Source organism: Talaromyces marneffei, chromosome 2 (genome assembly GCF_009556855.1).
Source record: "Talaromyces marneffei chromosome 2, complete sequence".
In the NCBI taxonomy this organism is placed as follows: domain Eukaryota; kingdom Fungi; phylum Ascomycota; class Eurotiomycetes; order Eurotiales; family Trichocomaceae; genus Talaromyces; species Talaromyces marneffei.
The window spans coordinates 3044599-3058056 of NC_072349.1; the positions used below are offsets into that span (position 1 = coordinate 3044599).

At 48.2% G+C, this 13458-nt stretch overlaps 4 protein-coding genes across 4 annotated transcripts; 3 read left to right on the forward strand and 1 right to left on the reverse strand.

The window, feature by feature from the left end:
• Positions 1-1075: 1075 nt before the first annotated feature.
• On the forward strand, positions 1076-3042 carry EYB26_003461 (uncharacterized protein; the record flags this gene model as incomplete). Its single annotated transcript, XM_054262762.1, has 8 exons — positions 1076-1118; positions 1221-1283; positions 1354-1459; positions 1514-1624; positions 1680-1958; positions 2006-2255; positions 2304-2617; positions 2667-3042. The coding sequence occupies 8 exons, from the start codon at positions 1076-1078 to the stop codon at positions 3040-3042; spliced, it is 1542 nt and encodes a 513-aa protein (XP_054118737.1).
• A 300-nt stretch (positions 3043-3342) lies between these two features.
• Positions 3343-4842, reverse strand: EYB26_003462 (uncharacterized protein; the record flags this gene model as incomplete). The annotated part of the gene is made up of 1 exon (XM_054262763.1): positions 3343-4842. The coding sequence occupies one exon, from the start codon at positions 4840-4842 to the stop codon at positions 3343-3345; it is 1500 nt and encodes a 499-aa protein (XP_054118738.1).
• Positions 4843-7668: 2826 nt separating this feature from the next.
• On the forward strand, positions 7669-8598 carry EYB26_003463 (uncharacterized protein; the record flags this gene model as incomplete). The annotated part of the gene is made up of 1 exon (XM_054262764.1): positions 7669-8598. The coding sequence occupies one exon, from the start codon at positions 7669-7671 to the stop codon at positions 8596-8598; it is 930 nt and encodes a 309-aa protein (XP_054118739.1).
• A 1556-nt stretch (positions 8599-10154) lies between these two features.
• On the forward strand, positions 10155-10942 carry EYB26_003464 (uncharacterized protein; the record flags this gene model as incomplete). Its single annotated transcript, XM_054262765.1, has 2 exons — positions 10155-10389; positions 10467-10942. 2 exons carry the CDS (start codon positions 10155-10157, stop codon positions 10940-10942), a joined length of 711 nt encoding a protein of 236 aa, XP_054118740.1.
• Between the last annotated feature and the right edge of the window lie 2516 nt (positions 10943-13458).

Below are 13458 nucleotides of genomic sequence, written 5' to 3' on the forward strand. Positions count from 1 at the left end.
GTAATGGGCAGCCAGATAGTTGTTGGTTTTGTTATTTTTTTCCAAGATTAGCATATAGACAGAATAGAAGCATGGGAAGTACAATCTCGAAGACAAGAAGCATCCGATCCATTTCAAGTGTCAAGGTAACGGTACGATAGCCGATCGATGAAACTCTCGCGGAGAGTGGAGTCTGGTGTCTATGCTTCTCGATGTAGACTGCTTGGCGCGTGGACAGTCATTCCTCAGCGAATGATCCGGTAATGTAGTCGCACGCGGTCCTTGACTGAGACCTGGCTAATGTACCTAGGTGTTAGTCAAGTTAGATCAGATCAGATGGGGAGTAGTGAGCTGGTGGCTCCTTGAAGGAGGCGCATTACTATGATACCGGTGCGATAAGGCGGGGGAACCGGATGGTTGGAGAGAGGTAGTAGTTAGTTAGTTAGCCACACCGATAGCTTGGTCTGGAATCAATAAGCACGTAGTCACTAGTCTATATTCGAATCCAGCTGCCTGGCATTGTCACGAGAAGAAGATGGATAATGAAGAGAAAAGAGGAAGCAGAGAGAAGAGGACACAGGCGACGACGTTGTCTTAGGCTTTAGTCCCGTGCGGGCGGAAGGATTCCAGCCTTCAAGGAGGGCCGTCCCAATCGTTTTCCCTCCCCCAACGTCATTCCAGCCAGCGCCTTGATACGTGGTAGTTCCAAACTCTTAAAACCAAATTCACCTAACTCTTACCCAACAACTTGTATACTCCAGTCAATATATCTATTCTATGACTGTGATCTGTGTATCCCATCCGACTCATTCCATAAGATACTCGGCCAGTCCATTTCACTGCTTGTCCGATTAAGCTCTCGGATCGGTCTCCTCTTTTTTTTCTCCACGAGGGGCTGTGTGTTTTGACAAAATCCGCTTCCCGCATAGTTAACTACGTACCTTGTTGACAACCAGGATTATTGCAACAGCCTGGCTAGCTCATACATATCGAAACGATCCAGAAACCTTTATACTACTACGAGACAGCGATCCGATTACGCCGTGACGTTCGAGCGACCAGTTGACGCAGAGGGCAGCCATCGTCAATCATCACAATGCCGCTTCCCCACGTTCACACACACCACCGCTCGTCTTTGAGTAAGCATATCTAATTTCTTCGCCTTTACGTACCGGAACAATGATTTTTTTTTTTTTTTTGGTTTTCAGGCCTGAACAATCGCTAATTATATTTCCCGACAGGCAACAAGTCCTCCGACTATGAAACCGAAGACGAGACTATCGTCGAACCCGATCAGGGCAATGGTAGGGCAGATCACCAAGCAGGTATCATATGGCATAAAACACAGCTGATGGAACAATTACAACGATACAGTCCTCTCTCACATCATCTCTCAACTTCGCCCCGGAGCCGATCTCAGTCGTGTCACCCTACCCACGTTCATTCTCGAGCCACGGTCCATGTTGGAACGAATCACAAAGTGGGTCTATATATATAAGGAAGATATTGTTCGCATACTGACTACGGCTTACAGCTTTATGGCACATCCGGAAACACTACTACCCATGCCAACTATCGACGACCCATTAGAGCGATTCGTATCGGTGGTCAGATTCTACCTGAGTGGCTGGCATATCAAACCTCCGTACGGGCCCCTCGAATGCGCACAACCCAACTGAATGAGGACTAATTTGTTGCAGAGGAGTGAAGAAGCCTCTGAACCCAATACTCGGGGAAACATTCACCTGCTACTGGGACTATAATGATGGCACTCGAGGCTATTACATTTCAGAACAGACTTCTCACCACCCGCCCAAGTCCAGCTATTTCTTTATGGCCCCCGAACACCATATCAGGATAGACGGAACTCTCAAGCCGCGCAGTAAGTTTCTCGGAAATTCTGCTGCCAGTCTTATGGAAGGCACTGCAGTTTTGACGTTTTTGGACCGCGGGAAGAATCCAGCAAAAGGCGAGCGCTAGTATGTTGATCATTCATCGACGCGGAGCTTAGACTGACGAACACTAGCCACCTGACACAGCCTAATATGTATGCGCGCGGTATTCTCTTTGGAAAGATGAAGTACGAACTCGGAGATCACAGCTTCATCAAATGCCCCGAGAACCATTTTGTGTGCGATGTTGAGTTCAAAACAAAGGGCTACTTCTCCGGCACATACAATGCTATTGCCGGAACAATCAAGAATGACCAGACGGGCGAGGTCTACTACGAACTTTCGGGTCTCTGGAATGGCGAGATGTATTTGAAGAACAACGCCGTAAGTGTCTCCTATCAACAGTGGGATAATTCAACTAACCGCTTGAAGACCGGGAAGAAAGACCTTCTGTTCGATGCTACTCACGCCAAACACACTCCTCCTCTAGTCCGATCTCTCGAAGACCAGACCGAGCGAGAGTCTCAAAAATTATGGTACAGCACAGTTCAAGGGTTGAATGCCAGAAACCATGAAGTAGCGACGGCTGAGAAAACCAAAATTGAAGACCAACAACGCGAAGAAGCAGCAAAACGAGCCGAAGGAAATGTAGAGTGGCACCCAAAACTCTTCCGTCGCGTTCGAGGAGGACCTGGCGGGTCAGAGGAGGGTGAAGAAGATCTCGATTGGATAATTAACGCCGAAATGTATGTCCTCTCATGAAGAAAACAGAGAACCTCATCTAACGAGTAGCAGTGACGGCAAAGACGTTCAAAAAGCCCACAAACAAATCCTCGCCATCGCAGCCATCATCCCCGGCCAAAAAGCATTTACGGAATTCCATACCCCAACCAACAAACTAGCCATATCATCCACATCCTTAGAGTCCTACGCCCAATCTCACGGGGGCGACTTGATCGATTTAGGAAATGAAATGACCTCTACCTCTGGCGCAGCAGCCGCAAAACCCGCCCACGGCTCATCGCACGATTTACTTGGAAATGATACCTCGTCTGGATTGATGGCTCCACTGCAGCCCGTGTCTCAGACAAGCCATGACCGGCATCCAGTGAAGAGGGTGGATTCTACGACGAATGACGTAGATGTATTTGTGGATGCGGAGGAGCAATAAATAAATAGTTAATCTTGGATGTTAGTGGTTAGTTTTGATGAATTGGATATACCTGATTTTCAATCTAGGCAGGCGGTACTGGTAAAACGACAATCTGTACAATTTTCAAGACGCTCCTATCTCAAAATCTCATTAGTATGGTACAAGTACAACATCCTCTATCCGAAACGCCCCAAACCCGGCGGTTTTTTTTTTTTTTTTTTAAAAAAAAAAAACGAAATATTGCGCCATATCCCACATAGTAAACAAACAAACAAACAAACAAAAAAACAACCTTATCCCTAGAGCAGACAAAAAAGATCAAGCAGCTAATTCCCCCCTCGTCCCTAATCCCCTTTCTAAATCTCTCCTCGACGCCCTCGAAGTCGAATCCACCGGCGACGACGACGCCGCCCCCGCAGAAGACCTGATCCCCTGATTCCTCTCTTCCCTTTCCTCATCCATGTAATCCTTCTCCTCTTCCAGATCTTTCTCCACATCTTCTCTCAGACCCAGAATATCGGGTGGGATATGACTCATCTGTACACTTGGCGCACCCTGCATATAGCGGAGTTGCTCACGAATTGTCGACGTTAAATGAGCCAGGTACTGTTTTGAGTTTTTGTTTTCGATCTTGCGCATCTCGGAAAGGGGTGGGAAAAGGCTGTAATCAGGGCCAAAGTGGTTTCGGAACGTGACTGTGTCGGGGATATTGGGGTCGACTTTATCCACGGCGTCGATGAGGATGGATGTCTCGTGGGCCCAGGCGCGACTCACGTTTCGAGGCGTGTAGCCTCCGCCGCCGACGACGAGCATGGGCAGCCCCAGGGTTTTGGTATATGCGACGCAGGCACCGTGGCCCGTGACATTGAGATTAAAACAGCCTAGTCGGTCGCAGCCGAGACTGTCGGCGCCGCATTGTAGGACGATTGCGCCTGGTTGATAGGTTTCGACGCAGGAGCTTACTACGTCTTTGTAGAGCTGGAGGTAAGCATCGTCTTCGATGCCGTCGTTGAGAGGCACGTTGATTGCATGTTTCGAGCCGGGGTTCAAGGGGTGAGCGGGGCCGTTGCTCTCCAGCCCTCCTGTGCCAGGGAAGAAGTTATCCTTGTCGTATTTGTGAAACGAAACGGTGAGGACGCGATCGGTCGACCAAAAGGCTTGTTCCACGCCGTCGCCGTGATGAACGTCGATATCAATGTACATGACGCGCGGATGGAAGCGAAGGAGTTGCAATATCCCCAGCACAATATCATTCACATAACAGAACCCGCTTGCCTCTGTCTTTTTCGCATGATGTAACCCGCCCGACCAATTAATCGCAATATCCGCTTGGTTATTAATAAGTTTCCTCGCCGCATCGACCGTCCCGCCAGCATAAAGCGAGCAATAATCAAACAATCCATCAAAGATCGGACAATCGTCCCCAATATTGTAACTGGCAATTCTATCCGATTGCTCTGCAGCCTCCATATCGGCGGGGATCACCTGCCTCAAAAAGTCTAGATAATCTGCCGTATGAAACTCGGCCATCTCTTCAAATGTCGCAGCGCGTGACAGATACAGGTCCATAGCATGATGCATTCCGTATGCGAGGACGAGTTCTTTCGTTAGGACTAGACGCCATGGTTTCATGGGATGTGATTGACCGAAGTGGTGCGCTTCGACGGCTGGGTTGGCATGATATGAGACTGTGTAGCCCTGCGGGCGTGTGATGCCATTGTGTAGGCGCTCGTGGTTGATTTTTTGGTCGACGCTGAAGGTGACGGAGCGTGTGGTGGGGGGAGTGTCGTACTCTTGCACAATGGCAGATCGTGCCATGGATATTCCTTCTTATTTGTATTGTATTATCTAAAGAAACGACTGGTACTGGTGGATGGTGGTATATGTCGCGATTGAGGTCATGGAGCTGTGCATCTTCAAGTCGAGCGAAGTCTAGAGTTGAGCTAGAAGCTGAGTGGCGGCGGGGAGGGCTGCTAGCCGTTTTGGGTAATGCCATTGGAGCCTTGCTTTTCAGGCTGCAACAGCTTTGGGCTTTTCATTTTCATCACATGCCATCGCATCGACATGTCCTGGCCAAGGCGACTGCTTACGAGATAGAATCGTATATCTTTGCCACAACGGAGCATCTCATCAAAGTGCTTGAAATTTTAAAATGAAGCCAAGACTGCGATGCCTCCGGTACACTGGAATATCCACATTGAAGTTCTAGATCATGGGCTGGATTGCGCCCAAGTCGATCAAGCCGTGATTCGAAGCGGATGTCAAGGACTACGTAGTGAGTACGTATATGAAGACGTTGATCAATTGATCAAACCGATCGAGTATTGAGTATTGAGTATTGAGTAACGATTGACGAGCAATCGCGTTTCTAGTAGAACTGTAAAGGAAATAGGGCTAGGGCAGGGCTTTACTTAGGGCTTGCGCATCACATGTCCTGAACCAACCATTCTATTATCGTGGTCTCGGTTCGGGGCGTAACTTTAGTTAGTTACCATCTCGGAAATTTCGTTAGTCATCACCGATCAACTGTATGGTTACCGAAGATGGTAAATCGTCAATAAACAAAAATTCATTTGCAAATGTCAATCCGAGAAAGGTGTGTGCGGTGTGCATAGACTACCAACAACTACATCTGTGACGTGTCGTGATTCGTGACACGGCATACGCCGATCTGGTACCTGCATATCCGAGCGCAATGAGTTCTACGTGGTATGTGGATGCCAGCAAGGCACTTCACATTCAACGCATTCGAGTCGACAATATCACACCGACAGTAGTATGGTTAGGGCTTGTCAGCTTGGTGGTAGAATAGGCTTGATTGGTGACTTGAAGCACTCCGAAAATTCTCTGCTTTCAATTGAGCATAATAGGCTGTCAGAATGCCAAAGCAGATTTAGACCGACTCCTGTAGGGCAACACTGCTTGATCGCGCGATCCATCAAGCCATCGTCATGAATGAAGATATCGCTCTTCGAGCAGAAAAAGGTCGGTTTGTTGGCGCCATGTAACTTGACCATTCGTAGACGGTATGCTGCACATAGTCACGAACGAGACGAGTCGCAAGATTGTTTGTGACAAGTCATCTCCGAACCGATCTCATAGAGAGAGTGAACTGGTCGCATGATCGTAACAATGCTACCGACTATAGAAGAAGTCCGCGAGTAACAAGTGCGTTGTAGGTTCAATGTTAACATCACTGGACCACGTGGACGATCCAACAGCAAAGTTCGGGACATCAAAGCATTGCTGTCAAGAGGAATGTGAACATCGGAGTTGGGCATAATCATTACCATGTGGCAAAACCACAGTGGCTCGATCCCAAGCCCATGTTGTTCGTGGCGCTCCGCAGTGTTCCGATCCGTATGCAGTTCAAGTCGATGAATTGAAAAAAAAAAACTCTGTTGATCAATCTCATGTGTGCTCTTTTGGTGCAGTCCAACTCACTCACCGAGTTTTTGGTGCGGAATCATCGGCTCCTGTTGGGCCCCCAGGCAGCATTAATTCTAGTCGCCTAAACAAGTAATATGGTGTAATTTGTATGATTCACAGACGGAATAGCACCTAGCTGGAAGTGTTAGACACGAATTGCGTAGCAGTGGTAAAGATCGCGTAATGCGAAGGCGACCGCCGACCAGGAAGACCGAACAAACTTTTTGCCTCGGCGAGATCAGTCCGGCCAGCAACGACGGCCATTATTAAGTTATCAACCACCCGATAGGAAACAACCCCGATTTAATTGTCGGATAGATCAGACGAAACAGCATCAATGGAATACCGGCCCGTGGACACATCATCATATGAGGAATCACCGACATGAGAGTCATCATGGCCATTGGCCACCTCTTGAGCAGTTGAGTTACTTCGATCCAAGCCAATGGCCTGCTTAAAGTTCCCGTGGGCGACTAGTGCAGTCTAGACTCAGGCACCGAGGAGCGACCAATGACAAAAAGTCCCTCAAGCCACGACAGGGTGATCGTACGACGCTAGTCCGATGGAGTCGTTGCTTGCTCACGTACCACTGTACGGAGTAGTACGTACAAGACTCAGAGTAGGCTGTCGCTGCCAAACAAGATGAAACACAAAGCTGCGAGGCGAGGCCCGCCAAGTTAGGTACACGATCCACAGAGGCAGCACAGCCAATGGAACACGAAACGGAACGAGTGAGGGAAGTCTCGACCAGACGCTGACCCGCGCAGCCCCAGACCCACCAATCACAGCGCGGTGCCTGGCCATGGCGCGTGGTGGGGCACCTGGGAAATGAAGTCCTTCGCTAGCGTCTCGTTAGTCACTGCTCCTTCCAGCTTAGCCTAGCTCCCCCCCCGGTTGTCGCTTTCCTTTCGTTGCGCAGTTCGCAGCCCTCGCTCCTTCCCAGTGTCCACCCTTTATTAACTTATTAACTGACTAACCCACCCCCCCGTTCCTTCTGAAAAATCTCTCTTTCCCTTCTCTCCTTCATATATCCCGCTGCATTCCCACTCTCGTTACTCCCTGAAGGGATTATTTCATTCAGTCCATTTTGAGCCTGCTGTCGCTCGCTGTCACTCCTTGAAACCCACACGCTCCTTATATTGCTTCCAGCGTCGCTTCCGTTCTCCGATCCCATCAATTTACTACAACAACCAACCACTTCCGCAAGAATTCACAATGCAGTTCAAGAACTCCCTCGTCTTGTTGACGGCTCTCACTGCCGGCAGTGCCGTTGCCCGTACCCACGGTCACCAACGCCGTCATCAACACCAGGAGCGTGCTGTTGGCGACTGGGTCACCGCTGTGATTGACGGCGAGACCGTCTCCTGGAAGAACACCTACGCCGGCCCTACCGGCGCCCCCGCCGCTCCTGCTCCTGCTGCTCCCACCACCACTGGCGTTGCCGCTGTCAAGAACATCGCTGAAGTTGCCAACGCTATTGTTGGTGCTGCCACTTCCACCTCCACTTCCAAGACCGCCACTGCGACCGGCTTCGGTGCTACCACCGCCCCCTCCGGCTCTGGTGTTACCTACTGCGGAAACGTCGGAGTCCCCTATGGCTCCAACATCATCGAAATCTCCAAGGACGCCTTGAGCTCTTACGACTACACCATCACTCTTGATGGATCCCAGATCACCGAGGACTATGAAGTTATCTTCTGGAACAAGTGCGGTGCCGATGGTACTCTTACTGGTTTCTTCGGTCACTCTTTCCCCTTGACCGTCAAAGTCTCCCCCAAATCCAAGTCCTACGTCGCCCTCGACGTCGATACCCAGGGTGGCTTCATCGGTTACCCCTCAAGCTCCCCCATTCCTCGCGCTGCCGACGGAATCGTTCTCGGTTTCTGGGGTGAGTTCGACTTTGCCTCCTCTGTCAACCACGGCTGGTCTGGTTTCGACGTCTCTGCCATTCAGGCCAACATTGCTGGTATCTCCGCCTTCCCCGGTCTCCACATCAGCGGTGACGGCCAGACTTCTTCCATCTCCACCAACCTTGGCTCTGTCTCCAATGCTTACACCCAGGCTGAGACTGACATCGGTGGTATCGGCGGTAACGTTGCCCAAGGCCCTCTTGCTTTGACTGCTATCCTCAACTACAGCGGTTAAACTTGACGTCTAAAATTTTGGATATCCTTTGAACATTACTTCTTCGCTACATATTCTTCACCCTTTGTTTCTATGTCTCTATTGCAAATGACATGACATAATCGGCCTGCTCCCGACGAGGCACATACCGTCTCTGAAGTGACCATACCATCACATTATTTACCTTCGATATGTTGTATACTTGTAACAATTGATTTTGGAAACAAAGACCTTTTTGATACCTTCTTGTACATATATTTTGGGACATGACAATTTGGATTAAACTGTTATTATTGCCAATTCCTTGACTTAGCGGGTCTTAATTCTTCAAGCGACGAGCTGAAAATAGCCAAAAGCATAAATATAGAAACCTTCTAAGGCGGAAACAAAGAACGACTCTGAGCCAATCAGACCTTAAGCGCTTTACGAGTTCACGTCTTGAAAGTTGACGAACGTGTTTGTCTGACACTGAAACATGCTTTCTCAGCCATTGACGCCAGCTTCCGGGGTAAGTTCATGCATCTGAGACAGACTCAGCCACGATGAGAGAGCTATTTACTCCTTTTCTGTACGGAGTACGTGCTCCTTACTACTCAGTAGTATTATTCAATATGCACCGTTTAGGCAAATACCTACTCCGTGTGGAGTAAACTAATGTACATACGTACATGCCATGAGACCCCTGCAAAAACCAGTTCAAGCTAACTATCGCCTACTACTCCGTACAAAGTAACTAAACCATGAAGCATGACTGCTAGCTAGCTACTGTACGTGGTTAAGCGCCGGACTTCAGACCTAGAATCAGGGGCTTAAACTAATACTAACAGAGACTACTCTGGGCCTACCATTGACTATAGGTCGGTTGATCTGCAAAAGTACAAACAAAGACTGATAACTTCATATAAAATCAGCAGTGGGTTTGATCCATGAAGCAAACGATATGAGCCCATGGGGGAGCATTCTATTGCTTGTCCAAATTGACCCTGCAAACACCTGAAACAGAGACTCAATCCAGGGTTCCTTTCTCTCCCTGAGAAACATGCCCATCCTGTTTTCTTTTTACAGACCCCGGACCTTAAACCTTGAATGAATAAGGGCTAATGCCGTGAGGTCGTATTCTGAGTTTGAGTCTATGCATTTTTGGGCGCTGAGCTAGTCCCTGGATAGGGACAGGCGTGGGGATAGGGGTGTAGGGGTCTTTCCTGTCTTGGAGCTTCCATCTCAACTATCAATAATGTCCTCGACCCGGTTCGATCATCACGGTGTAGTTCAAGATACTTTTATAATAGCAGTACGCACTGCCACGCAGTACCTGTCGAGATTCGAGATAATAGTATACACTATGAGTATGTAGTTTGGCTTGGTAAAGAGTGATTGACCAATTAAAGCATCGGTTGATAGAGAGCCATACTAGTCCCGAATAAGTCTGATAAGATCGCGCAGTCACATGACCCCGCGTCTCAACGACCATCCATCTTGCGTCATATCAAAATCCGTCAACCACACCGAAAATATCATCAAAAGCCCTTCTTCCACATATCCAACCAGATTTTGGTTCGGTCGGTTAGCAAGTCGTAATGGCACCCATAAGACGCTACCTCCGCATAAGCAAATACTCTGTCCTCGAGTGCCGCATCTTCCTCGAAAACCCATCGGATGCGCGATGGCTTCTAGACACTACTTCTCGCGATCCCGTCCTACCGCGGATTTTTAATACCATAAAACCGCTCGTGTTACCAAAGTTGCGGGAAGAGAATGAGCGCACATTGGCGAAGAAGAAGAGTAATCCTGTTAAGGATGTTTTGGTTGAGGGTATGTATACCTGCGTCTCTCTAGCTGCGTCGGGGTGGGGTGGGGGAGATATATGTTGATAAATGATGTTGTTATAGATGATTTTGAAGTTTCTATATTCTTGCGCGAGTCTGGAACGAGGCATTCTTTGCTTACGAAGCAAAAGACGTTTGGAAATAAGCAGAGAATGAAAAGTAACTCGAATAAACTTACGGGATCAACGGCGGAGATTCTCGTGGAAAGCGATGATGAAGATGTCAATGAGCGAACCGGTATTACTATGAGTGATATTCCCGAAGTAGCTGATTCGGAAGATGAAGAAGCAGACTCAGAAAAACGGACTGAGAAGGCTGCTGTAGAGGCAACGGATAATCACGATGATAAAAAGCTTCAACTTACGACGAGTTATGAGGGTTTTGGTATCTGGGGATGGGTTCTGTGTCTGCTCGTGACGCGAAAAGGTCACAAGAGTCGTAAAGGAGCGGATAGTGGCTCTGGCGCGGCTACTTCTGGGCAGGCTTTGATGGAGGAATGGATCGGGACGCAGATGCAGCCGGCTCTTGATGAGGATTAGGTGGGTTTTCGGTTTCGTTGGCCTACAAGTCAGCGTTAAATCACCTGAGCTGCACCGAAAGGCATTAATTTCAAGAGTCGTCTATCTTCACAGTGATGGATAAGATGTCGAAGGTCATGGCGAGACACCTTCACCAAACAGACAGCCTTCATCCAGTCCGACATTGCTTGCTGGAGTATGTCACAGTATCCCACCACATGTGCCCATGGAGATTGACACAGATAGCCGCCATAGGCTATAATCCCACCACACCGCACACAAAAAAATGTAGCGCTCGTGGTCGGTATAAGCTGTGACGAAGCGTTCGACATGACCTGATATCGAAAGTAAGCTCCCAAAAGCCTTGAATTGTTCTCTGGTGGAAGGAGTCACCAAGAGCCTTGTACTTACTACTTAGCGGTGTCTGCATTATCCAGACAAAGGATTATTCACTATTGCTAAGCACTTTGACTGATCAATGAATGGTATTGGGCAAGCCAAGCATACAACCACCAGGAGTCTTCGATCCACAGTCAAAGACGACACCTTCTTGGGTTATCCGGTAACTACAACCTATTGTTTGACAGTACATTGCCGAAATGATTGAATACTTGCAGCGCCTAGAAAAACTAGTCCATTAGGTCAAACTGGAAATTACAATTTCCCGGTGTTCGTCGGGCATAATGATCTCAGGTATAAGGGGGGGGGCTTCTTATCCCTCCCTAGATAATTCCTGCTTTCCTTCTGCAAATACTCTCTATATATATCCAAGCTTCTCCTATTACTTCATTTATATACGCTTCGATTCCGTATCCATATTCTCATGGATTAGGGCACATGCCCGATGACGAGAGATAAGGGCACTCAGTGCCTGTCAGAAAGCAGTGGAAGGAGAATGCTCCGGCATCGTGAGGATGTGAACACTCGTTTGCCTTCATTTCGGCCGAAGCTTGCTATCTGAATATCGTCTCCTGCCCTAACCTGCCCTAACCTGCCTCACTCAACGCTTCAGCAAGGCTGACTTATCAAGTGAACTTTGGCACTATTGGCTACTACTGGGGCAGGATTATTGAAATCGCCGAGGATTGCCTAGGCACACGCTACGTCACTGTCGAGCGACTGGAAGTTCTATCGATAACCTCAAAGTTGCTGTTTCAGGTAATTTCTACATCTTCGTCTTTTATCTTTGATTTTCGTTACTGACTATCTATTAAGGAAATCAGGCCGAGATGAATATCATCTACTAGGCACCTCTTTGGTCCAGAGCCATGCCATTCAGTCGACAGGGCCCAAGGCAGTCCTCGATGAATTTTAGAAAGTCATACTAGCCGTATTTACAGTTCTGGCCCATGTCTGTAAAGGTGAAGAAACCTAATATTCGATTTGACGATCCATAGGCACATCGGTTGGCTTCTTATCGACTCAACAGATGCTCTATATGATATGTGGCTACAGCCGAAAAAAGTTGAATGTGAGAATTCAACATTCAGCACATCGTGAACAGTGATCTCCCTGTCCTCCACGGTGTGCCTAAACTAATCATGGATGCCCACAACCGCCATACCAAACGCCCACACCAATGAATCGCACGAAGCAAAAGTGGCAGCATATGAAAACGCCATTACTTATCTCGGGAAATGGTTTGAAGCTCATAGGAGTCAGTCAAAGGAGTATCTCGAAGATACTGAAGCAGACTTTGAAGCTCTGCCAGATACTTACGGTTCATGATGCTCCATAATCGGGTTCCTCGAAGACTTGTGGCGTACCTGGGACGAGATTGCAGAAACGATTGATGAATACGTACAGGTAAGTTAAACGTAGCGGACAGAGGTCCTTCAAATTGCTGATCTATTTAGATGGCAGACGAGCATTGCTTTTGCACGAACGTGCAGCCTAACATAACGATTGTCGACGACTCCGCAAACATGTTTGAATTCTACTATATTACAGTCTATTACTTTCAGTGCGAGGTATTCAGGACACGACGTATGTTGACAACTAGATTTCTCCTTGGCAATGGACCTATAAGCCTCGCTTTCGTTTGAGACAATTCTAAACTCAGGCGCCGAGACTTCTCAAACGATGATCGTTCCGCGCTCGCTGAAGGAGCTACATTAGGCGTCCCCTAGAAGAAGTGTATGATATACAACTGACTCTTCTGGAAGTGTGTGATGCGTTAGAAAAAGTGGCAATTGGAGACGGGTGATTTACGGTTACGGCGAGATGGTGCGGTATGTGTCGTCTGAATATGTGCGTCAGGGGGGGGGGGTTGCGGATTCCAGATCGGTTTGATTTTGACACTGATAATCGGGGAAATCAAGCAGTTCCGGTTGTGCAGCTTGACTAGATTGATTCGACTTGGTTGGTTTCGAAGCTTTTACGGCACTCTATAAATTACTGTAAGAGGGGTTGAGAAGAGCCCTATAGAAAGCCAAGATAATTGTACGTACAAGTCTTCGAGCCGCCTAGACATACGAGCCACCTGGGAATTCTATCACATGACCTTGAATCCATTGTGCATCTATATCTTATCTGTC